Source organism: Synchiropus splendidus, chromosome 10 (assembly GCF_027744825.2).
Source record: "Synchiropus splendidus isolate RoL2022-P1 chromosome 10, RoL_Sspl_1.0, whole genome shotgun sequence".
Classification (NCBI taxonomy): Eukaryota; Metazoa; Chordata; class Actinopteri; order Syngnathiformes; family Callionymidae; genus Synchiropus; species Synchiropus splendidus.
Genome location: NC_071343.1, coordinates 5,604,070 through 5,627,334, shown reverse-complemented (window position 1 = coordinate 5,627,334; position 23,265 = coordinate 5,604,070). Strand labels below are relative to the sequence as shown.

General features: G+C 42.4%; 1 protein-coding gene across 4 annotated transcripts in view; it reads left to right on the top strand.

Moving 5' to 3' along the window:
- Positions 1–22,910, top strand: part of nalcn (sodium leak channel, non-selective) — a 41,766-nt gene extending 18,856 nt beyond the window's left edge. For 3 of the 4 annotated variants that reach the window (XM_053877493.1, XM_053877490.1, XM_053877491.1), the window contains 34 exons: positions 1,376–1,507; positions 2,893–3,060; positions 3,779–3,970; positions 5,674–5,811; positions 5,933–6,007; positions 12,011–12,147; positions 12,293–12,434; positions 12,585–12,658; positions 13,178–13,279; positions 13,348–13,417; positions 13,632–13,723; positions 13,803–13,925; positions 14,106–14,162; positions 14,259–14,379; positions 14,449–14,580; positions 14,686–14,853; positions 14,972–15,076; positions 15,294–15,400; positions 15,481–15,601; positions 15,672–15,770; positions 15,941–16,034; positions 16,838–16,944; positions 17,016–17,090; positions 17,165–17,284; positions 17,349–17,417; positions 17,478–17,626; positions 17,699–17,792; positions 18,319–18,451; positions 19,238–19,353; positions 19,947–20,104; positions 20,329–20,479; positions 20,622–20,771; positions 20,897–21,014; positions 22,327–22,910. In XM_053877493.1, the coding sequence (XP_053733468.1) occupies positions 1,376–1,507; positions 2,893–3,060; positions 3,779–3,970; positions 5,674–5,811; positions 5,933–6,007; positions 12,011–12,147; positions 12,293–12,434; positions 12,585–12,658; positions 13,178–13,279; positions 13,348–13,417; positions 13,632–13,723; positions 13,803–13,925; positions 14,106–14,162; positions 14,259–14,379; positions 14,449–14,580; positions 14,686–14,853; positions 14,972–15,076; positions 15,294–15,400; positions 15,481–15,601; positions 15,672–15,770; positions 15,941–16,034; positions 16,838–16,944; positions 17,016–17,090; positions 17,165–17,284; positions 17,349–17,417; positions 17,478–17,626; positions 17,699–17,792; positions 18,319–18,451; positions 19,238–19,353; positions 19,947–20,104; positions 20,329–20,479; positions 20,622–20,771; positions 20,897–21,014; positions 22,327–22,469 (4,032 nt within the window). In that variant the 3' untranslated portion in view covers positions 22,470–22,910. The remainder of the gene's footprint in view (positions 1–1,375; positions 1,508–2,892; positions 3,061–3,778; positions 3,971–5,673; positions 5,812–5,932; positions 6,008–12,010; positions 12,148–12,292; positions 12,435–12,584; positions 12,659–13,177; positions 13,280–13,347; positions 13,418–13,631; positions 13,724–13,802; positions 13,926–14,105; positions 14,163–14,258; positions 14,380–14,448; positions 14,581–14,685; positions 14,854–14,971; positions 15,077–15,293; positions 15,401–15,480; positions 15,602–15,671; positions 15,771–15,940; positions 16,035–16,837; positions 16,945–17,015; positions 17,091–17,164; positions 17,285–17,348; positions 17,418–17,477; positions 17,627–17,698; positions 17,793–18,318; positions 18,452–19,237; positions 19,354–19,946; positions 20,105–20,328; positions 20,480–20,621; positions 20,772–20,896; positions 21,015–22,326) is intronic. The other variant, XM_053877492.1, reaches the window with a different exon arrangement.
- Positions 22,911–23,265: the final 355 nt, after the last annotated feature.

The window sequence follows — 23,265 nt, the reverse complement described above, 5'->3', positions numbered from 1 at the left end:
CACCATGTGCCTATCATCTCAGTACATTGCCAACTAATGTCTATATATGACTAAGTATTACATACCATATCATATACATGGTTGACGGCAGGGGGCAGGTCTGTTTTCTACCCTCTCCATGATTCTTTGCACAGTCTGCTTCTGGATCGACCTCTGTAATATACTTCAAATCCCTAAAAGTATTGGTAGTATATATATAATATAATATATATATAATATATAGTACTTGCGTATACAAATACTTCAGTGCTATTTTTAAGTATTTCAAATGTAGTATGTCAAAAGTAAGTTTCAAGTATACTTCCTCAGTTATAGTATAAAATAAGTATACTCACATTACACTTGAATAAACTTATTTTTGCTAAGGGAGAACAGCTCAGCCTCCTTCTTGCTGGCGCTTAATTGTAATGTCATAATTTAAGGTATATCTGTGATTTGACTTCTGACCTTTCGTGGAGACTTGACTCTTTTGAGATGAGGTAACGGCGTTGCAATGGCTTGAGCTTTATACGTACATTTTTCTCATTTGCTTCCTGTTAATCTTCACTTGTTTCAGTCACTGTAACTTGACCCTCTCGCCAGCTGCCAAATAGCTGTAGTCCCCGGCTGTGATAACATCTGTGAGATTTGTCTTTGTGAGAAAGCACAGACACTGTGTTTGCATGAATGAAGGCTCTATATATTCCCTCACACTCTTTGTGTTTTTTTTTTTGTCAAACCCCGAACGTTCCTGCTTTGTGATGTTGTTGCAGGTGTTCATTTCTACAGTGTCTCCCTGAAGAAACAACATACTTCTGTTGCCCTGTTTTATTCCGGTTTCTGGCAGCTTCAATATACTCTGATTTTGTTTTCCTGGGTGCTGTTTCTGGGAAACCAGTGAAAGGCTGCTGATTACTTTGAACACCATTCAATTTAGCTGCCGGCTGCCTTCGTCTCTTCCCACTTATGTATGTAGCGCAGTATACAGTATGTTTGCCGCCACGAATGGGAATGGTCCCATCTTCATTTTCACCCAGTGGATAGCTGAAGAATAATGCACTTTATGTCCCTAGTAGTGATCAAGTAGTCAAATCACAAAAATCACACACTTTTCCAGAAGTCATTTTTCTGTTGATGTCCATGGAGATGTGAAACGTCTTTTTTTTATTGTCTTAAATTCTAATAATCTAAAAGGACAGTTCTTCTTCCTGCTGGAGTAACATTGATTGTAACATGTTTTATTGTTTAAGATTTAATCCAGTTGTTTGTCATTTCCACTAATGAAAGGACAAAAAACATTTTTTTTTTGTTCTTTTGTTTTCCCAACAATCAGACATTTTGTTCTCGACATTTGAGCTTTCCTCTTAACACACTTTTCTGTGCTGTGTTTCCACAGCAACTGATGCGGTCCTCTGTGTTCCACATGTTCATCCTGAGCATGGTCGCCGTGGACGTCATCTTTGCGGCCAGCAACTACTACAAAGGGGAGAATCACCGGAGGCACTACGATGAATTTTACATCGCTGAGGTCAGCTGTGCTGTTTGTGTTCAGTCATTTAGTCAAACATTTCATGACGTTTAGGGAACAACAATGCTGTGTATTGCTATGCGGCACTTAAAAATGCAACTTCAAACACGGTTTCTACAAAGCCTGCTCCTTGAGTAAATGCAAAACTCAGGGTTCTATCCTTGCGTGCTATTTTGTTTACCAACCGAAGGCATGTGGAGGCTGAGATTGTTTTAGCCTACTGTCCCACAAACTGGCATGTCAGGTCAGACGTGACGGTACTTGGCTAGGTTTGATAGGGTTGGCAAGAACTAAGAATACACAATGTCCTTCATCCATTCATTGTTGTTATTATTCAGATAATATTTACAATGTAGTGCAGGGGTCTCAAACGTGCGGCACGTGGGCCATTTGCAGTCCACATGATGCAGTTTTGCTGCCCGCAGCGGGATGCCGAATTTTAGCATGTATAAGTGAATTCCAAGGGATGACATTTAGGCTTTTACCCTGTACTTAAAAGGTGCAGATACCCCACTAATATACTTTTGCTACTTCTAACTACTACGAAGCATTTTTGCTTATGATTCCAATGTTACTTTTACATTGGTTACTGGACCTTTTGAGTCAGGGGACGATGGCAATCTAACACAATTCGATTTTCATCTGGAAGAAAGCACCTTCATTACGGTGCAAAGCCGTGTAATGCACATTTGTGGTGATGACTTGCCAACTTGCTATCTTCTTGATGTTGAACTGCTGCTGGTGGTCTTTTTTAAAGGAGTCTTTTCTATACCTCTTCAGGAGGTTCACTTTGATATAGATTAAAATGCTATTCTTTGCATGGCGGATGAGGCTTCATGAAACAGTATAAAAAGAAAAACAACTTTTTTATGAGGCCTCATCAGCCCATCACTATGAAATACACTGAAGACAACAAAGGACGGACATGAAGGCGAACTGGAGATGTCGCTGGACAGGGAGGAAAACACCTGGATGGCACATGTAGCAACAACAAAACATGGTGTTCAGAAACATGCACAAATACCCCTAGAAGAGAAACAAACTGCAGTTAACACAAGCTGGAGAAGGAACACACCTGGAACACTGTAAAGAAAGTACATATTAAACAGTGGAACAGTAGCTAAAGGCAGACAAATCCAAGAATCCAAAAGCAGCACACAGAATCCAGCTGCATTTCATAAAGTCAAGCACGGAATTGTGATAAAACAGAGACCACCTATGCTATTATATAGAGTCATACGATTACAGGAGGTCTTTCCACCTGATGGTGGCTCCTTGTGCATGCCATTATTTATAAAGCTCATTGGGACAAAACAGGGAGAAGGGGTGACAAAATGAAAACCAAATAAAACAATAGACTGAATAGATTTTTGTTGTGGTCACAGGTTGCGTTCACCATTCTTTTCGACCTGGAAGCTTTGCTGAAGATCTGGTGCCTCGGGTTCACTGGATACATCAGCTCTTCGCTTCACAAGTTTGAGTTGCTCCTGGTCGTTGGCACAACGCTGCACATCTATCCTGACCTCTACCACTCCCAGTTCACGTATTTCCAGGTAAGACATTGGATGAATGACATTATGAACGCTGTCTTAAAATACGTTCTTCTCGTGTATATAATGAGGTGGAATTTCATTTTGTTTTTATGTTGTAAATATTATCTCTAGAGCAAACTTCATCTGTAAACCAAAGTCAGTGTTTTATTGGTTGCTGAGAAATGTGTGAGACATTTTCCTTGTATACTAAACCTCAATCCTCCCGCGTGTAAAAGGAGGAATAATCAAAGGCATGGTGTGTTGTGGTCGACCCTTCGACATTCTGACCGCAGCTCGATCGCTTGCAACTCAAATGGATTTTGTCTGTTCAGATCCATCAGCACTTTAAAGTGGAGTCCTTTGCTCCCAGCATTTCTTAATCTTTAAATGGTTCTGACTGTATGGCTGTGTGTCCCCAGAGAAAAATACGGGTGTTTATCTGGGACGATACCTGAGAAAAATCCTTGGCTCGGGGCTGGGCTGTTATTTTGGATCAATATCCAGGATTCAGCTCTCACCGGATGCATTCCACTTTCAAAGATGCTGTAGCTGCTGTGACCTATTGCTGTGCCCAGTGTCATTTCACCTTCAAGATCAATGTACTCTCTCCTTTTAGGTCAATGTTGAAATCCCTTTTGTCCGTGTGGTCTGTTATTCCTAGTTTTTGGCTTCTTTCACACTTATAATTGAGTAAAAGTATATGAACAATTTGGATGTATGTTGGTATTTTTCCTCTTAGGTCCTGCGTGTGGTGCGTTTGATCAAGATCTCCCCGGCCCTGGAGGACTTTGTGTACAAGATATTTGGGCCGGGTAAAAAACTGGGCAGCCTGGTGGTGTTCACTGCCAGCCTCCTCATCGTGATGTCAGCCATCAGTCTGCAGATGTTCTGCTTTGTGGAGGATCTTGACCGCTTCACCACATTTCCCAGGGTAAGACTAAATTAGCATGGACAAAAATTGAGTGGCAGGTCCTTCATTTCTATTGTCACATATGTGGATTGTCGTTCGCTATCCGAGCTTCTACAGTTGAACACTTCCTTTTCACTACCCATGTTAACCGATTCTGATCATGAGCTGTTGCTCTGGCAGGACTCAACTGAGATGTTAGTGATCCGATAAAGAGAAGCCGCTTTGATAGTTGCAAGTTTAAACCTCGCCTGGACATAGGTGGCTTGGGGGCCACATGTGGCCCTCTGTCTGTGTAATCTGGTCCTTATGAGGTTTGACTGAACGTGGGTTGTTCAAAGTTCCAACAATTATTTAGTTTTCCTTTTTTACTTGTTTTATTGATGTATCATTATGCTTATAACATTTTTGGATGGAATATTCACTATTTCTTATTTTATTTTTTTTATATTTACAAGAAAAAATGCATTTACTTGATTTTAGATCATATTTTGGAGATCTTGAAGAGTCGTTTTAAATTTAAAAATGTTTTCTTCATATTTGCTTTCTCTCACATTCATCAGCTTACATTGTCACTAAGTTACATGAAAATATTCTAAATTATTGTAACATTTTTAACCGATTCTATTCTATGTTCTATTATCACATAATAGAGCCAAAAAGGCACCTTCTTACAAGATGACCCCTCACAGCAGTGCTTAGATAACTATAACAATGTGGCCTCTCTTGAAAATAAATTGCTCACCATTGGTTTAAATAAATGTTGGGAAGGAAAAAAGATGAGAAAATACAGCCTTCATTTTGTAATTGTGGAGGTCTCACAACCTGTGCTTCACTCAAGATCATGAGTCTGTTGGATATGTTCATGTAACATGTTGACAAAATGTATGACAAAAAAATGACAAAACCTCCTCTAGGCATATGGCATTTATTATGCAACATCTGAAACATTTCTATTATGTTTCTTGTATAATGCACTTACTGCTCTTCTGCAAGTTTCTCAGCACTTTGCCTGACTTTTGCGCGGAATTATTGGCCGACTCCAGTCGGTGTATTAAAAAGGAGGCCTGCAGATGGTGATGATGGCTCGACAGATGTGCTACCTCCTTTGATTTCCAACCACTCATGACTTTCTTTCTCTCTCATTAGCCGCATATTTTCTCTTGCCTTCTCTTTTGCCCGTCCTTCCAACATTTTACTGATTCCAGGCAGAGTGAGACGTGAACCGCTGCTCGTAAACAGATGCCACTTGATTGTCCTCGTGTTCGCTCTCTTCTTTATTGCTTGTTCTTTACACAGAGTATTTACACATCCACTCGCATGTATTTGACTGATCGCTCCTGGCAGCTCTGTGGTTCATTTTCACAGAGGAATGTTGGCTAGCAAAGAGATACAAGGTCGCTGCCTGGAGCTGGGAAGTGAGAAGACGTGTCCAGCCATGACATTTGACACTAGGGGCCACAATGTCCCATCTGGGTTCCTCCTCAAGAGCCTCCTTCCTGACCTCTAAAATCAGCTGTTAACCATCTGTGTCCATGTGTTTTTTCTCAACTTTAATGTCCTGAAGTGGCAGACTCTGTCACATGAGCATCTCTGTGGTCGTATTCCTCTGAAACACACATTTAAGTGTCACCACTGCCACATTAATTCCCACCCTCAGATCACCACCTGCGCCTTTGCTGCTGTCTAAAAACGTCTGTATAATATTGCCCCCGCTGTCTTTGCAGGCATTCATGTCTATGTTCCAGATTCTAACCCAGGAAGGATGGATAGATGTCATGGACCAGACCCTGGTGGCAGTCGGCCACATGTGGGCTCCAGTCGTCGCCATTTACTTCATTCTGTACCACCTGTTTGCCACCCTGGTAAGACAGCGACTGAGCTGCTTCAGTTCTTGATCATGAGGATGATGGATGGATGTGCCAGCAGAAGAAGACAACGACTGACGTCTCTGGAATGTTTGACTTGTATATTTCTGGTTCACAGATTCTGCTCAGTCTTTTTGTAGCCGTTATTTTGGACAATCTGGAGCTGGATGAAGACTTGAAGAAGTTAAAACAGGTGAGCACTCCTGAATACATATTAGAAAATACGTTCATTATCAATATTTAACATTATTTAAGATCATTTATTTGGTTAAAAAAGGAGGTTCAGATGAGAGCCACCATCTTTGTTTTATCTTAATCTTGCTGCCTCTGTGAGAAATTGCTGCTCTGGTTTTCTGCCCTGCACTTTGTGCTTTTCTGACAGTCTTGTACAATAACTTTTGTTTCACTCTGCATCTAGTGGCGAAAGAATAATTGCCTGCAGGTCCTCTCTATCGCTCCCCTCTGCACATATTTCATTATCTCTGCAGTTTCCTCTCTGACATCTTGTTTAAATTGGAGAAATTGTGGCAAAGCTCAGGCAGTACAGCAACTGGGTTTTACAAGTTACATATCGTATTCCCAGGCTGCAGTCCTGAAGCAGGCAGTGTCAGCCTGGTGCATGATGCTGTGCCTCCTACCACCGTGCTTTCTTTTAAGTGGAAGCCTAACCTTATGTTGCCACTGGGAGTTTATGCTCTTATTGTGTGTGCCTTGTGTGTCGGTCTGGAAAATATCTTTATGTCAGCGCTGAAAATGATTCATATCAATAGTATAAATATGAAGTCATGTTTTGATAATATTTTTATTTATGTATTTAACTTTTTGATATTTAAATATTGATCTTAAAGCTCTCAAAATGCGCTGCTCCGCAGCTCCGTAGCTCCGTCCAGAGCAGATCTCGTGGAGGAGCGGAGATGAGAAGCAGCAGTGGAGACCGGCTGTGGTGTCGGAACTTTGGACACGTGAAAACAGCGCATTTTGAGCGCTTTCATGTCAATAGAAGATGCCAGGAGTTGATGATTCTAGTTCAGAACATGGCCCTGTTTGTCTCATGAGTGAGTCTCGATGCTGGAGCCCATTTTCGAAACAAGTGTAGGAAATGCATTTTAAGCAAAACTACTTTCTACGGCACAGACAGCACCACTGCACCTGCGTCTTATAGACCGGTGCAACATATGTATGGACACAATCTATTTTCCTTTTTAAATTTAGTAGGTTCAGCTAATATTCTGGTGCACTCTGTAGTCCGGAATTTACGGTATTATCATTTATGTTCCTCATTCAGTAGGTCCAGCACACAGACAAAAATAACTATGAAAAGGTTCATCCAGAGTCCTTCCTAATTCTGTATGCCATGTACTGCAGGTGCTGTTTAGCCGAGTTGCTGTTCAATAGCCCCGTGCTTTTGTTTGTTCTTTACCTCGACTCTTCAGCTGTGATTGATTGGCAGTCCTTTTAATCCTTGCATCCTTTTATTGAGTCAAAATCTGTAATATAATGTACTCAGAGTGAATCCTGCAGGCACTAGCCTTTCTCGAAGCATAAACTGCATCCTCCCACACCAATCTGGATTAGGACTGCAAAAATCAACCCAGTAAAAGATAAGGAAGACTCACACTAAGATGGCAGAGGCTGAAAACCTGAGAATATATTGCTGTTATTAATGTTTTAGGAGACATATTCAAATGCCATTATTTATTGTATTGGAACACCTGGATGGGAGGTTTTTGTTGTGTTGTTGCAGATGATATTCAGCTCTACTTGCATGAATTTAAAATCTTCCCCATCTTTTAAGAAGTCCACAAGCCTCACTACCTTTCCGTTGGGTCCATGCCTCGCACACTAACCTTCTAACCCCACCACTAAGGTTCAGATCCTGCTGTCATTTAGCCGTCTCTCTTATCTCTGCATCACGACCTGCTCACCTCCACCAGTGCTTTAACCACACGTGTACCGTTTTCCCTTCCATCAATGCATTTATTTATTACTGATTTTATCACACTTGACATCCGAATGTTCGTCAGTTGGCTGCACACATACATCGACACAGCATATACCGTTTGAATGGCAGCTCTGGAGATTGCCGGAACCGAATATTTTCCTCCCACAGCGAAGTGATTAGAAGCAGTGACTGTAAAATTGCCTATTTTACAGGTGCTTCAATCATGGATACAGAGAGCAGCTATAAATAGAACATAAACGGCGATTACTCTCCCCCATGAAAAGGCATTGGAAACATTTTGGAGGGGAGAAGACATAATGGCTTTTTAATGCTTAAGTGATAACAGAGCTCCATTCTAAATCACACACACATGAGACAAGTTCATTTCAAGATATATGCCGTTCCTCTGGAAGCATTGTTTTCAAATCATTCTTCCAAGGCTCAAACTTCTATCAAATGTTACTTTTAATGTCAGTAAATAGAGGTCACCTACTGGCCGTGACATCATGGCCGCCGTTTCTGTTTCGTGTTGGTCGCACACAACTGAATCTCCTGAGTCTGACTCGTATGAAGGAGTCTAACTCAATTGTTTTCCATTAATGATAAGTGGTTACAGGGTCAGGGGATGAAAGCATGTAGGGACTAAGGATTGGCTCATGTGGTCCTAAGCGTTGGCAAATGTGGACCAAGGTCTGAGGAACACAAGTTTATTTTACTGCAGACATGTTCCACCTTTTAGCTTTAGGAACGTTTCCTTTCTACAGCAATTAAAGGTTTTCTGCTTTTAAGTATTTTAGCTCCTATTTGTTAAGCCAAACAGGTTTTTTTTTACAGAATTTTAAATAAAAAAAGGGGAAAATGGTCCACATAAATCTGAATATTTATGTGTAAATACTTCCACCGTGGTTCCATCCAAACAACCTGTAATTACAGTTTCTCATTTTCTGAATCCAGACAGCCAATTACAGACTCAATTTAGGGATTTGCAATTATGTCCAATTTTCTTCCTTTGTTCAGTGGTTGAATTGTGTGTGAATAATTTAAGGGGGAAGGTGCAGAAGGAATGTCCAATAACTCCTGTTGTTGTCTTCGTTGCTGGCGTTGTGCTGCCTTCATCGTGTGGTCGATGGGTTTGTGAGAGCGTTGAGGGATCACCTGATCCGTTTGAGAACTCTTTCCTTCGCTCAGCTGATGCTCAAATAGCATGTGACGTTATTGTTGACAACTCATAAATCAGTGTTTAGAATGTCATGAAATAATATGACTGTAATACAAGTGTAGTAACTCATGTGCTTATACAGTTATTATGATTTTGTGGCTTGATTCTGATTCGAACTTCATGCAAATTGCATTGCAAATAAGGTTGACAGTTTGTGAGAAAATTACTCACTGTTCTTCGATCTGCCGCCTAATTCTCTGTCATCGTAGAGCATTTCGTCATTTGACTTCAGTCTCACGATGTGGTTTAATAAGTAAACTGAAAGCTTGACTTCCTTTCCTGATTTAATGGGCCGAAGAGTCACTTGGGAGCTCAGAGAATGTCACCTTCCTTTTTCTGTGCCACATCCTCCGCCTCGAGTTACCACCATAAATATACATTACATGATATAACAATTGTACCAAGATATGTTTTGGGTTTTGAAGATGGCTGTTTGAGGTTTATGGTCTGTGTGGCTTTAGAGTTTCCATGGCTCATTACCCGGCTAATGAGAAGAGAGGGTGACCCTGCTGGCTCGCGCTCACCTCTCCCTCCCCGTGGCATTGCAGCGTCTTGGCCTCAGGCCTGAATAAAGGATGCTAGGAATCCACACGCTGTTTTTTTCCCCATTCAAGCTGTACTTGAATGGCACTGCTTTACAGCACACAACTCTTAGCACTTAAAACTAAGACATGCTCCCTCAAGTGACGCTCTGCGCCTTAAATTTTTTCCTCAGAAATGATGGGGAAACCTCTCATGAATGACATTGGTTTATAGTGGGTGGAGCTCTGAAACAGCCTCAAGGTGAAACGCATCACTCTTCCTCACTGACACTCTTTTCCTCCAGTTTCTTGGGGGTTTGGTGCGCCGCTTGTAAGTTTGGTGAAAGCCTGTTACAGATTTGCTTGTTATTGTCCCTTTCTTAAGAAGCTGCTTGTCCATGCATGTTTTATTGGCCCCCAAAGGTAGACTGCACTACAAGATGGATGTGGTAGCACATACAGGTTTCAGTGATCAATGGTGATATATATGTAGTTTCACCCAGACACCAGGGCGGCATGGTGTCAGTATGCATTTAGCCTGTGTGATCAAAGACATTTACCTGAGACGCTCATTTCCATCAGGTGTTCCAGCACTTTCCCACAGAAAGAGATTGAAGTGGTCGATGGATGAAGGGCCTGTTTTTTTTCACGGCTGTATTTAATTCATTCATCGCTCCCTTTGCCCTTCACAGACAAGTAGCCATTACCGTGGAGGTAAAAAAGAAATAAAACCCTTGAATCACTTTTCTCGGAGTGAACATAATCCAATGTTCAAAAATAGAAAGTCTTGCGACGAGGCCGCTTTATTTACTTCTCTACTTGAATGGAGAGAGATGGGAACAGATGCGTTGAGATTGGGCCGCAGAAAGTTCAGCACAGAGCAACAAAGGACAACAGAGAACAGAAAGTTCTGCTGTAACCGGATCTCGCTGCAGATAACCGCGCTGAACCCTGGCTAAACTGTACATCTCGCTGAGTCGGCCCAATTGATTAGGACCTTTGGGAACAATAGGGTCGGTATTAGTTCTACATTTTGTGTGCGCAGGCTTGTTTGTGATTGTTTTTGCCTGCGTTTGTTTAGAGGGGAAAAGAAGAAGCAGAATGTATACAGCTACAGTTTGGGATGACCACAGCACTTTCCTTTGAAGTGAAAACCACAGCTTAACAAAAGAAGTTCTCCATTTCTCCCATTTGTACTGAAACTCTGACATTCAGTAGGGTCCATTTTCACATTTCCTGAATCACATCTTAAAATGGGCAGTGATTCATCTCACCCTTTTCCCAAGATAGAGGGTACATTCTGGAGGTCAACATCCATATTGTTGTGCATGTCTCAGGCGGAATCAAAGGAACAGTACAACGCTGCAGGATTTCTGCCATAAATCGTTTTTTTCCTCCACTTAGCCAAGGTCGGGTCACGAGAAACAACCTACACTTCGTCTGAGGGAATATAGAGGTGTCTACAGGTCAACTGAGAGCCCAGGTTCCACATGCCTGGAAACATCTCTCTAGGGAGGCGTCCAAGAGGCATTCTGACAAGCTGTCCAAGCCCCGTTAACTGGCTTCTCTCTGTGAGAGGAGTACTGGTTCCTCTCTCCTGAATGACTGAGCTCCACGTCCTATTGCTTAGCCAGAGTCCAGGCACCATTTCAGCCGCTTATATCTTTTTTTTTTTCAGTCGCAGAAATATGTCTCATTGCAAATTTCTCCGGTCAAACTGATGACCCAATATTTTTACTTCCGCCAAGGTGATCATCCGTCTGTCTACTCGCAAAATAACTCTGAACCGGGGTCGACCGATTTCAGTGACATTCCCGGGGAATGTATGGAGAAGAGAATCTCATGATTATGTTTGGTGGCCATTCCGGTCTTCCTCAAAAGTCTGCCTCAGCATGATTGCTGCACATATAGATTGCAACTGGAGTTGTTAGAGCTCTCCATTAATTTCACCGGGGAGTTTCTATTTGTGGCAGTATAACAGTTATAAATCCCTCTTAGTGCAGATAATTAACTGCACGAAATGACAAAATGCTATGACGCTAGTCTTGTGAAACGCGTCCCAGCATCGTAGCTGCTTCATATTGTATCAGAACTATTTGCTTAATGCTATGATACTGACTTATTTACAGTCTGGTATGTATTCAGGCACAGATTTAGAAATCTTTTCACAGGCAATAGTGTAATTACAGCAGTTTTTCCTGTTCATTTTCTATAGTGTGTATCTCCTGAGTAATTTTTCTTTTTCTCTTTTGTTGTCTTTTTCATTTATTTTCTGAAAGTAAGTTTGATTTCATCCTTACATTGGTTGTCAGTGCTTTGTGTTGTGTCTTTGGCAAGTGTGCTGCTGCCATCCTCAGGTGGAAACCTGCACCTACACTGTTTTTTTCCCAGAGAAACCTCCTGTCTACTTCTCCCCTCAAGTGTTTATCTCGCTTTCCAAATTCAATATTAATCAAATGCTCTTTCCTTTTGGTACTTGTGTGTGATTTAAAGTGTCCTCCTGCCTCCATACAGCTCAAGCAAAGTGAAGCTAACGCCGACACCAAAGAGAAGCTACCTCTGCGACTCAGGATTTTCGAGAAGTTTCCGAACAGACCTCAGATGGTGAAGATCTCCAAGTTGCCGTCAGACTTCACCGTGCCCAGAATCAGGTAGTCACAGATGTTTCTCAATAAAATGAAATAAAATAATGCGGCTGAGAACAGAGTTGTCATGGAAGACATCTTGAGCGTTGCATTTCAGATGCCTGGGGTTTCACCTCACTAGTGTATTTCAAGATTGACTGTTTTGCTCCAGGGAAAGTTTCATGAAGCAGTTTATTGATCGGCAACAGCAGGGCACTGGCTGCTTGTTCCGACGTCTCCCATCAGCTTCATCGTCCTCCTGTGACCACTCCAAACGCTCCGCCATCGAAGACAACAAGTATATCGACCAAAAGGTACGGGCTCTTTCACTCAAACCCAAGTGCCGCAGATATAAAAGGCGATTACTCTCCCTAATAGCTCTGTGCACTGTTGGGTATTTGGTTGCGGTGGTTTTCACTGCTGCCTGTTTTTAATGAACTCCCACTTGACTCTTTCCCGCTCAGCTCCGCAGGTCAATATTTAGCATCCAAGCTCGGAACCTGCTGGAAAAAGAAAACATTGTCAATAAAATCCTACGGTAAGATTTCCGAGAGGTCAAACGCTGGCTCTGACACGCACCCACAAAGACACACAAACCCCTCGCAGACTCATTTACGGTCAGGCTGAAATAAATGGATCATTTTCTGGGAGTGTTGATTAGCTCGCCAGCACCGTGTCCAATCTGGCGCGCTCTTCGTCTGCCCCTCCTCTCGTTTGCTGTCAGCCTGACAGACAGGCGGAATATTAGCAGTCGTAACACGTTCTGTCTGGGCCGCCATCTTGTACACGTAAGCACAATTAGGGCCACATTCACCGGCATCAACTGAGGCTGACTTGTAGTCCAGTTTACACACAATGGTCATCAGAGCTGGTCTGGACAATTGACATACACACGCAGCGCTCTGCTATGCTACTGGACTTTGGTGTGATGCAATTTATTTTTAAGATGTGTTAGAGTTCCGTAGGTCACACTGGTTCTCGCTGATGGTTGGCCTGGTTGTAAGTCTGAGCCCTAAGTCACCCAAACTTTTGAGATCTGCTTTTCACCCTCTCACAGGGAGTGCACACAGCAGCGCATGCACAGCGGATCACCAGAAGGTCAGCCGCTGAAGGAGCGCTCAATATTGAGTGTCCAGCATCACATACGTCAGGAGCGAAGGTCTGACCTCATAAAACCCAAACCATATTTACGACGAATTAACAATTAACCCCTCTCTTAATTCACAGGTCACTGAGGCACGGTTCCACTAGTCAGAGGATAAGTCGAGGAAAGTCGCTGGAGACTCTCACTCAGGATGTAAGATCTATATTGTCAAGATTCAACGTTATATTTATACTTATGAATAGATGTTATCGTCTATTTTCTTTTAGATTTTAAACCCGATCTTGTGTCCTCACACTATTATTTCTTTATCCATTGAGTATGAATAATTCAGACAGAAACAGTTCTGGCAAATAAATGATACAATATTTTGTTAAAATACAAAATAAATACTCTTCTGTTTCGCTAGCACTCGAGCACAGTTCGCTATCGCAACGCTCAGAGAGAAGACAGCGAGATAAAGATGATCCAGGAGAAGAAAGAACAAGCCGAGATGAAGAGGTATTTACATTCACCTGAACCAAAACAGGAGTTGCTGTTCAAGCAGTGTGTGCCACTGATGAGGATTTAAAATGATCAGGAAGGTCCAGGAGGAGGAGTTGAGAGAGAACCACCCCTACTTCGACAAGCCTCTCTTCATCGTTGGTCGAGAGCACCGCTTCCGCAACTTCTGCCGGGTGATCGTACGAGCTCGCTTCAACGCGTAAGATCGTGGCACATTGTTGTATTTCCTCTCATGTGTTTTCTCTTGTTATAGTTCCCTCTTTTATAATGATAGAACCAATATAACTACAGTCTACACATTGATATTTGGTTGATACGGATGGCGAACATCAAGTTTTATAGATGATCCAACTCAGCGTTCTTGCATTTTTATCTGCAGATCAAAGACTGACCCCGTCACCGGAGTAGTGAAGAACACAAAGTACCACCAGCTTTAGTAGGTTATGATGACATATTCTTCACAGGAATCATGTATTTCAGAAGGTCGTGCTGGTTTTACTAGTTGGTGATAATGATGATGTTTCTTTCTCAGTGACCTCCTGGGCCTCGTCACATACCTGGACTGGGTGATGATCATAGTCACCATCTGCTCCTGCATCTCTATGATGTTCGAGTCACCGTTCACCAGGGTCATGCACGTCCCCACCCTTCAGGTACATGGCACCAGAGTTGAACTGAGAGGACTGATCGGGAAGTGACATGGTCCCTGTCTTTTGATTCAGATCGGAGAGTTTGTGTTCGTCATCTTCATGAGCATCGAGCTGAACCTGAAGATCATGGCCGACGGCCTGTTCTTCACCCCCACGGCTGTGATCAGAGACTTTGGAGGAGTGATGGACATCTTCATCTACCTAGTAAACACATCTTTTACATTATATTCTTTATATTACCTTGTAATCAGAACGATGAATCTAAATGGAGAGTATTTTAATGTGATCTCACTTGCTGTTCTCTCGTAGGTGAGTCTGATCTTTCTATGCTGGCTTCCGCCCGACGTCCCGCCGGAGTCCGGGGCTCAGCTGCTGATGATGCTGCGCTGCCTGCGCCCACTCAGGATCTTCAAGCTGGTGCCCCAGATGAGGAAGGTGGTACGAGAGGTTCTCAAAGGCTTCAAGGAAATCTTCCTGGTCAGTAATAAGCTAAGCATCGACATGTGTAAGACTCTTTCTGAGCCTTTTCTATTCTGTAGAATCACGTTTTTGATCAAGCGGCCGGACGCTCAACTCCTGATTGATTCCCCTGCAGGTTTCCATCCTTCTCCTCACACTGATGCTGGTGTTTGCAAGCTTCGGCGTTCAGCTGTTTGCTGGGAAGCTTGCCAAGTGCAATGATCCCCACATTCTGAAGCGGGTACTGAATAATACCGTCTTCCACTGTCAAATACACTTCTACTGCGTGTTACACTTATATTATGCAAGTTCTCCTCACTCATTGTATCACATTCACGTTGGCTAGTATTGGTCCAGCTGTTTCTGCAAGCTAAACACAAACTGCCATTAAATCTATGCACATATTGAAGCACAACTTAATATATTAACACATTGTAATTCTCCACTTTACACAACAGGAGGATTGTCACGGTATATTCCGAATAAATGTCAGCGTTTCCAAGAATCTCAATCTGAAGCTGAAACCTGGAGAGAAGAAACCAGGTTTCTGGGTGCCGAGAGTCTGGTAGTGCCCGTCCTTCACCTGAATGCACAATTGATGCTTTAAACGCTTCTGACTCTTGTTCACTTCGTGACCTCCTTCAGGGCCAATCCACGTAATTTCAACTTCGACAATGTAGGCAACGCCATGTTGGCCCTTTTCGAGGTGTTGTCCCTGAAAGGATGGGTGGAAGTTCGTGATGTCATCATTCACCGAGTTGGACCGGTAAACAAACAGTTGTCGGGAAGCGTCTCACATTCTTTTATTGACTGTTCGGTTTTCCCTCCACTTGCAGATCCACGGCATCTACATACATGTCTTTGTGTTTCTGGGCTGCATGATCGGACTCACTCTTTTTGTCGGGGTTGTCATTGCAAACTTTAATGAAAACAAGGTGAGCGCTTAAAAAAAAACAACGGATGTACTAAGTTAAATTGTAATTTTTATATGAATAAGCATTTAACAATTATCGTTACAATAATGATTATACATACTGTACATGTGTCTAATAACTGCGGTAGCTTTGTTTGGTTGAATTTGTATTTGTTTTTTGTTCCTCACTAGGGCACAGCCCTCCTTACTGTGGACCAGAGAAGATGGGAAGATCTAAAGAGTCGACTGAAAATAGCCCAACCTCTTCACCTGCCCCCTCGACCAGGTAAAGTGTTTTTACACTGGTCTCATATAACGTCATGAGCTTCTGAGAAAATAGTTGATTCACATTTGTGATTTTAAAATGGCCTCTTAACTCAATACCTAAACAGATATAGTAAAATTGACATTGAACAATATATACATATATATTTATTTATTTATGAAGTTTGAAGTTTTTAAAAAAGCATAGTTTCCTCACTTTTCAGTTTGATTATATTTTTGCTAGAATTATGATTTTTCTTGCTATTTTTATGCTTTTAATGGCTGTCCTGTAAATGCTTTCCATATTATTTTTGAGCTGATTATTGAATACTTCACGCTTTATTAAGAATGATGTACATAAAAAATATAATAAAAATAGTTATGAGAAAAAAATTAAATAAATAAATATTTGCGCCCATATTATTCCCATATTGTATGCTTCTATAGTTTATTTTTGAAGTAGTATTATTTTAATTATATATATATATATATAAATATAAGGAAATATATAAGAAAGAAATGAAAAACAGGCACTAAAACAAGGTAAAGCAGATTCTAGATTTATTGCGTTTCATTTCACTCGTCAACATAGGACTTGACTGCCATCTAGAGGCCAAGAGGAACGTTGCATTTCATTCAAGAAAGCGCAAGAAAATAGTAGTCATCCATCAATTAAAAACAAAAATGTGAATGACAATATTCCTTAGATAATTCCCCATATGTGCCTTCATACAGAAAACAGAATCATAATAATACACATTCTCATATTTACACACATACAGCAGAGTTTCAGTTGTGTATCAGTGTTTTTTTTGTTCGATTCAGAGAATGGTGGATTCCGTGCCAAAATGTATGACATCACCCAACACCCTTTCTTCAAGCGGGGTATTGCTGTGCTCGTGTTGGCTCAGTCCGTACTGCTCTCCGTGAAGGTAACACTTTGTTTTAGTTTGATGTTGTTTTATATTTTATCTATTTTTTACATTTTTCACTTCTGCTCCAGTGGGACGTTGAAGAAAAAGTAACATTTCCACTCGCCACCATGTCGGTTGTCTTCACTTTTATATTTGTGTTAGAGGTGAGTTTGTGGTCACTGGAGGTGGTTTCAGGCGCACATGGAGGCTCTTGACCTGTGATGGCGCTCTAACACAGGTGACGATGAAGCTGATCGCCATGTCGCCAGCGGGCTACTGGCAGAGTCGACGGAATCGCTACGATCTTCTAGTCACGTCTCTGGGCGTCATATGGATCGTCCTCCACTTCGCTTTACTGGTACCAAATAAAACTGATCTGGTAGTGAGACCGTCTCCTTTAAAACCCCTCTTTGTTTGTCTAGAACGCTTACACCTACATGATGGGCACGTGTGTCATCGTCTTCAGGTTCTTCACTATATGCGGGAAGCACGTACGTATTCATGTCAAACACTGAGTGCACAAGTACTCAACATCATCGCTCTTCACATAGGTCACGCTAAAAATGCTGCTGCTGACGGTGGTGGTCAGCATGTACAAAAGCTTCTTCATCATCGTGGGGATGTTCCTCCTCCTCCTGTGCTACGCTTTCGCTGGTGTGGTCCTCTTTGGAACCGTCAAATACGGAGAGAACATCAACCGGTAGGACGTGTCCCACGGAACCAGCTTCCCTAAAACTCACAAAGTCGTCACAAAGCATTTTTGTAATTTCAGACACGCCAATTTCTCCACGGCCGGCAAAGCTATTACCGTTCTGTTCCGTATTGTCACTGGAGAAGACTGGAACAAGATCATGCATGACTGCATGGTGAGAGGAGCCCCTCATCTTTCAGTTCCCACTGAAGTCTAAATTATCATCGAGATGTATTTAGTTATTATCATGTTATTACCCTGTAGTTTGTTCAATGGAGGATCTGCGTTTAGGTTTGTACTAGGGCCGGTTCTTTAATAATAACAGTAAAAAGTGCGATTCAAAATCTTAGCTTTTGTTTTTGCCTCACATGGTGATGTCAAAACATCCATGATGAAGGAGAGTAATTGATATCGCACTGATGGATAGAAACTTAGATAGAACTTAAAAACTTAATTATGGAAGCTCAAAAATATTGTTTTGTGTACTGTATGCAGCGAAGAGTTCGCTCATGACTGGAACACTTCCACCCTGTCTTTAAGCTGTACAGATTCAAATTGATCATTCTACTCTAGTATTAAGTATAAAAAGGCATTAAATCGCATTTAAATCTTTATTAATTAGATTATTATTTAGTTTCTAAAGCGATTAGCATCAGAAAAATTCTACAATTTCAACATGCATTTCTCTTCCAAACCCTCAGGTGCAGCCTCCATTCTGCACCCCAGATAAACATCGCTACTGGGAGACAGACTGTGGGAACTACGCTGGAGCACTCATCTACTTCTGCTCCTTCTATGTCATCATAGCTTATATCATGCTCAACCTGCTTGTAGGTCAGTGTGCGTTTGTGTTTTTGATTTGTCTCATATGATGTATACAATTAATTTACCGTAATTTCCGCACTATAAGCCGCTACTTTTTTCTCATGGTCTGAACCCTGCGGTTATACAACACCGTCACTAATACCTTTATATGGATTTTTGCAGACTAAAGAGCGTCGTGCTGTCAAAATATTGAGCCTGGTCACATAAAACCCATCAAATCACAGGTGTTTTATTGACCTTAAAGCGCTCAAAATGCGCTGTTTTCCCGCGTGTGTCTGAAGCTCCGCCCACAGAACCGATCTCCTGAAGGACTGGAAAGAAGAAGCAGCGGCTCAGACCGGCTGTGGTGTTGGAATTCATGAGTTCATGATTCAAGTTTAGAACATTGCTGAGTTTGTTTCATGAGTCAGTCTCCATGCTGGATCCCATTTTCAAAACTAGTGTAGAAGTGATCCTCATGCATTTTAAGCCGGGTGCCCCACTGACCTTTCTACGGTGCAGACAGCACCACTGCACCCGGATCTTATAGATCAGTGCGGCTCATGTATGACCAAGATCTGTTTCCCTTCTTAAGTTTTGTGAGTGCGGCTTACATTCCGGTTCACTCTATAGTACGGAAATTACGGTACATTTTATTTTTCATAGCCCAGCTCATCAGCACATTATGGATTCCACTGTCATCAGTCTGAACCTCCAAACCTCTAATAAAGTGCATGATTGGCTCCTATATGTTCCTTTTACCAAAGCAAATTACGCATCTCTTCACTTCTTCAACGCTTTTTCCCACTGCTGCAGCCATCATCGTGGAGAACTTCTCCCTGTTCTACTCCACGGAGGAGGACCAGCTGCTGAGCTATAATGACCTGAGACACTTCCAAATCATCTGGAACATGGTGGATGACAAACGGGAGGTGAGAAATTAGCGGGAGAACGGAGGGTGGCGAGGCGGGATGAAGCGCGCGGCCGTCATGGATGGACTGAAAATTAAAATCGGAACCTGAGTGGATCTAATGAGACGTGCGGCGGGGAGCAGAGAGGTGGCGACATGGAAAGTTCGAGGAGCAAATTAATAATAGTGGACATGAGTTTTTAAGTGAAGTTTTGAAGAGAAGACGTCTTTGTCTTTGTGTTCACAATATTTTAAAAGACTGAGGAACTTAAATAGTGCATAACTCAAGTTAAATATATTGCATTTAACATTAGACATGTTTGAATGCGTGAAACTGAGGGCCCTTCAGAGGGTGATAGGACTCCCATTCTTCAAGTCCCTTGGGGCTGAGGATTTATCTGTTCAGCAACTGCTACTTTGGAGATAACCTCCTTAAATAAACTTTCCTGTGGAGGAAGTTGTAGTTGGCAATGTTGTCGTGAGAAACAGTTTGGTTCTTGACTCGACTTCATTTCCATTGGTGTGTGTTGTTTGTCATTCATCACTGGACTAGATGTCCACAACACGAATATCAGTTTATGCTCTTCAAACTGAAGCCTCTTCTCTGTCTGTCAGGGCGTGATCCCGACGTCGAGGGTGAAATTTCTCCTGCGCTTGCTCAGGGGCAGACTGGAGGTGGATCTGGACAAAGACAAGCTGCTGTTCAAACACATGTGCTACGAGATGGAGCGGCTGCACAGCGGAGGCGACGTCACTTTTCACGACGTCCTCAGGTGAAAATGAACGAACGAGCCTGTCTAGTGTTTCAGTCATTTCCAAAGGCAGAGCCTGTGAATCAGAGTGAAAGTGACCTGATGAAATTGTAAATCAGTCTTGACTCCCTCATCGCCGATGTGCTCTCAATCCTCAGCATCTCCTTAAATTGCCTTCAGAGGGTTTCATATATCTTAAAAAGCTCCATTGTCAATCTTCTTTTTTTGTGTGGATCTGTGTGCAGCATGCTGTCCTACCGCTCAGTGGACATCAGGAAGTCTCTCCAGCTGGAGGAGCTGTTGGCCAGGGAACAGCTCGAGTACACCATTGAGGAGGAGGTTGCCAAGCAAACCATCCGCATGTGGCTCAAGAAATGCCTCAAGCGCATCCGTGCTGTTAGTTCACACACACACACACACACACACACAAACCTATATGATCTTGCATTGTGCCTCCTCGCACCCCCACCTATGCAGTAAGTGACCCCATATTATCCCATGACACTTAGGCCTCATGGTATGTCTTGGCTTTTTGCAGAAACAGCAACAATCATGCAGCATCATCCACAGCCTGAGAGAGAGCCAGCAGCAGGAGCTGAGCCGCTTCCTCAACCCCCCCAGCATCGAGACCACACTCCCGAGCGAGGACCACAATGCCAACAACGCCGACAACCCGTCGCAGCCTGAAGTACGACATACCAACGCTGTGCGACACTCACGCACGCTCACAGCGTGACACGTCACCATCACATGGCACCATCTGCAGGTGTGCGCCTCCACCGGTGAAACAAAGGCTCTCCTCTCTTTGTTTAGATGAGTGGACTCCAGCAGCTCCTGAGCCCCACACTGTCCGACAGAGGAGGGTACAGGCAGGACTCCTCAGACCTGGGGAGGCCGCAGAGGAAGCTGGGACAGTGGCGGCTGCCAGCAGGTGAGAACGCTGCACTGCTGAGTCTCTTCCCAGAAGAGCACATCTCAGAAACAAATCTATTGCCAGCCTCTCAGTGGAGTCCAGACTTACCTGCTTTTAATGTCATTCTTTGTCAAACCCTGCGAAACTATTGGGATAGTCAAACACTGTGAATTAGAAGGGGGGTGAAACAGAACTATTTTTCTAAATACACAGCAAACGCTTCATGCAAAAATATAAAACAACAGCAGAAATGCCACTGTGTTCCAACATGTGTATCACACTATATATTACATCCCATTATCATTGTGGATTTCTCAAACCACTGTGATGTTTTCCATGCAGTTTTATAGAAAGTTGCATTGGTTTTTCAGCAAAATATTTTCAAATCACATGAATGTATTTCAACATAACTTTCAGGGCTGGTTGGAAAGGGTTAACTGGGAATTCATTTTGTTGCTGTGGTTTTCAATTGGTCGAGAGGCACATCCAGTCACATGACCAGGTCCTGTTAAAACAGTCAGAAAATGGCATTTTGATTTTACAAAATACACTAATAAATCAACCTAGAATTACCACCATGTTTACTGCAGAGAGGCTTCTTCTTCATGTCTATCACGTTTCAGATGACAACTCTGTGTTGCTACTGCCATCTGAGGTCCATTTGAGGTTATTGCAGCCAAAATATTTAACACAAAGCGTATTGATAACAAGTGTGGATGCAAATAAGACATGCCTTTCTTGTTTTCCACAAACATCCGCTTGTGCTACACACACTCTGAGCTGTCGTTAATCATCAACCAATGTCATGAAATGTTTATTAAAAAAAGAAAAATAATATTAGAATAAAATACATCCTCTTGTAGGAGGTGTGGAATCCCAGTTCAGTTTTTGCTTGTAGAAATTCAATCTTTATTTATCATTGACCCAAAAGTATGAGAAGGAAGTCCTTGTGTAAAATGATTTTAATAAACCACCTGCATACTGTCATTGATTCAAAACAAGTGGATTCACAGGAGGAGCTCTGGATGGTGGCATCGCTGAAATGCCAACAGTGTGAGGCGTCATCCTCCTAGTTACCAGTAAAAATGTCACAACTCCCTGGCATCTCAGAGTTGCATCCAAACACACATCCCGTTGTGACTAGAGAGCTGAAGTGTACTTAAGCACTTAAACTATTATTACATTATTATATTACAGTGAGTTACATCGTCGTACAGCCTGAAAATATTCTGGACAGACCAGGAAATGAGAGTTTAATCTTAGTGCTGTCCTTGGTCCCGCCTCGTGCTTGTGTCCAGCCCAGGAAAATCGTGTCTCTGTCTCATCATAGGTCGCACAAGTGTCAAATCCATCGTGTGTAAAATGAACCCCGTCAACGACGAAGCCTCGTCTGGCTCCGAAGTGAAGAAGTGGTGGACCCGGCAGCTCACGGTGGAGAGCGACGAGAGCGGCGACGACCTCATCGATATCTAAGACAGGAGCTGTGTTTCTATAAACTAGATTTATTCACGCCAAGCCAGGTTACTGAGGAACAGGACGCCTCCCAGCTGACTGAGATTTTTACCGAGCTGCTTTTCGTGACGAGCAGATACCTCCGAGAGCCATGCCGCCGAATATTTTTGTCATCGCTTATTTTTCTATGCATCCCGACCATATTTAAGAAGGAAGATGGTGGCGCTACTGCCTAAATCAAGTGTGTTTCTGGCCACTCTGTCATTGTGTTCTAATACATGTTATTTATTGTGTCTCGAACGCGTTTGTCTCTGTCCCATGTTTCCAACAGTGTTAATGGAGTTTCTTAATCACTTTATACTTGAATCAGATTACTGTTTAGAACTTAAAAAAGAGATACATATTTAGATTTATGACTGTGAATGTAATGAAATCTATCTATCTTATAATAAAGATCTACTCAATGAGCACCGACTCGTCTGTTTCGTGACATTCAGTGGGTGGAAATATTCAATGTTGATGACATGCTCTTCTTTCTCTGACAGGAGTTCTAAACCTCAGCTGGAAGACCTCATGAGTCGACATCTGGGAAGATGACTCGTGGTAACGTTACAGTTACATACGACTCTCTGCATACTGCAAACTCACTTCCTTTTCAGCGTTTCTTCATCCGATCCTTCTCCTAGCTGATCGACTATTTTGGTCTAACTCCTTTCTAATGTTTATCTTCCCTGTCTTAACTAAAACTACTTCCTAGTGTCTCTTAACAGTGTATACAAGTGTGTGCTCTCTTCTGCAGGCAGGTAAGACTGACTCA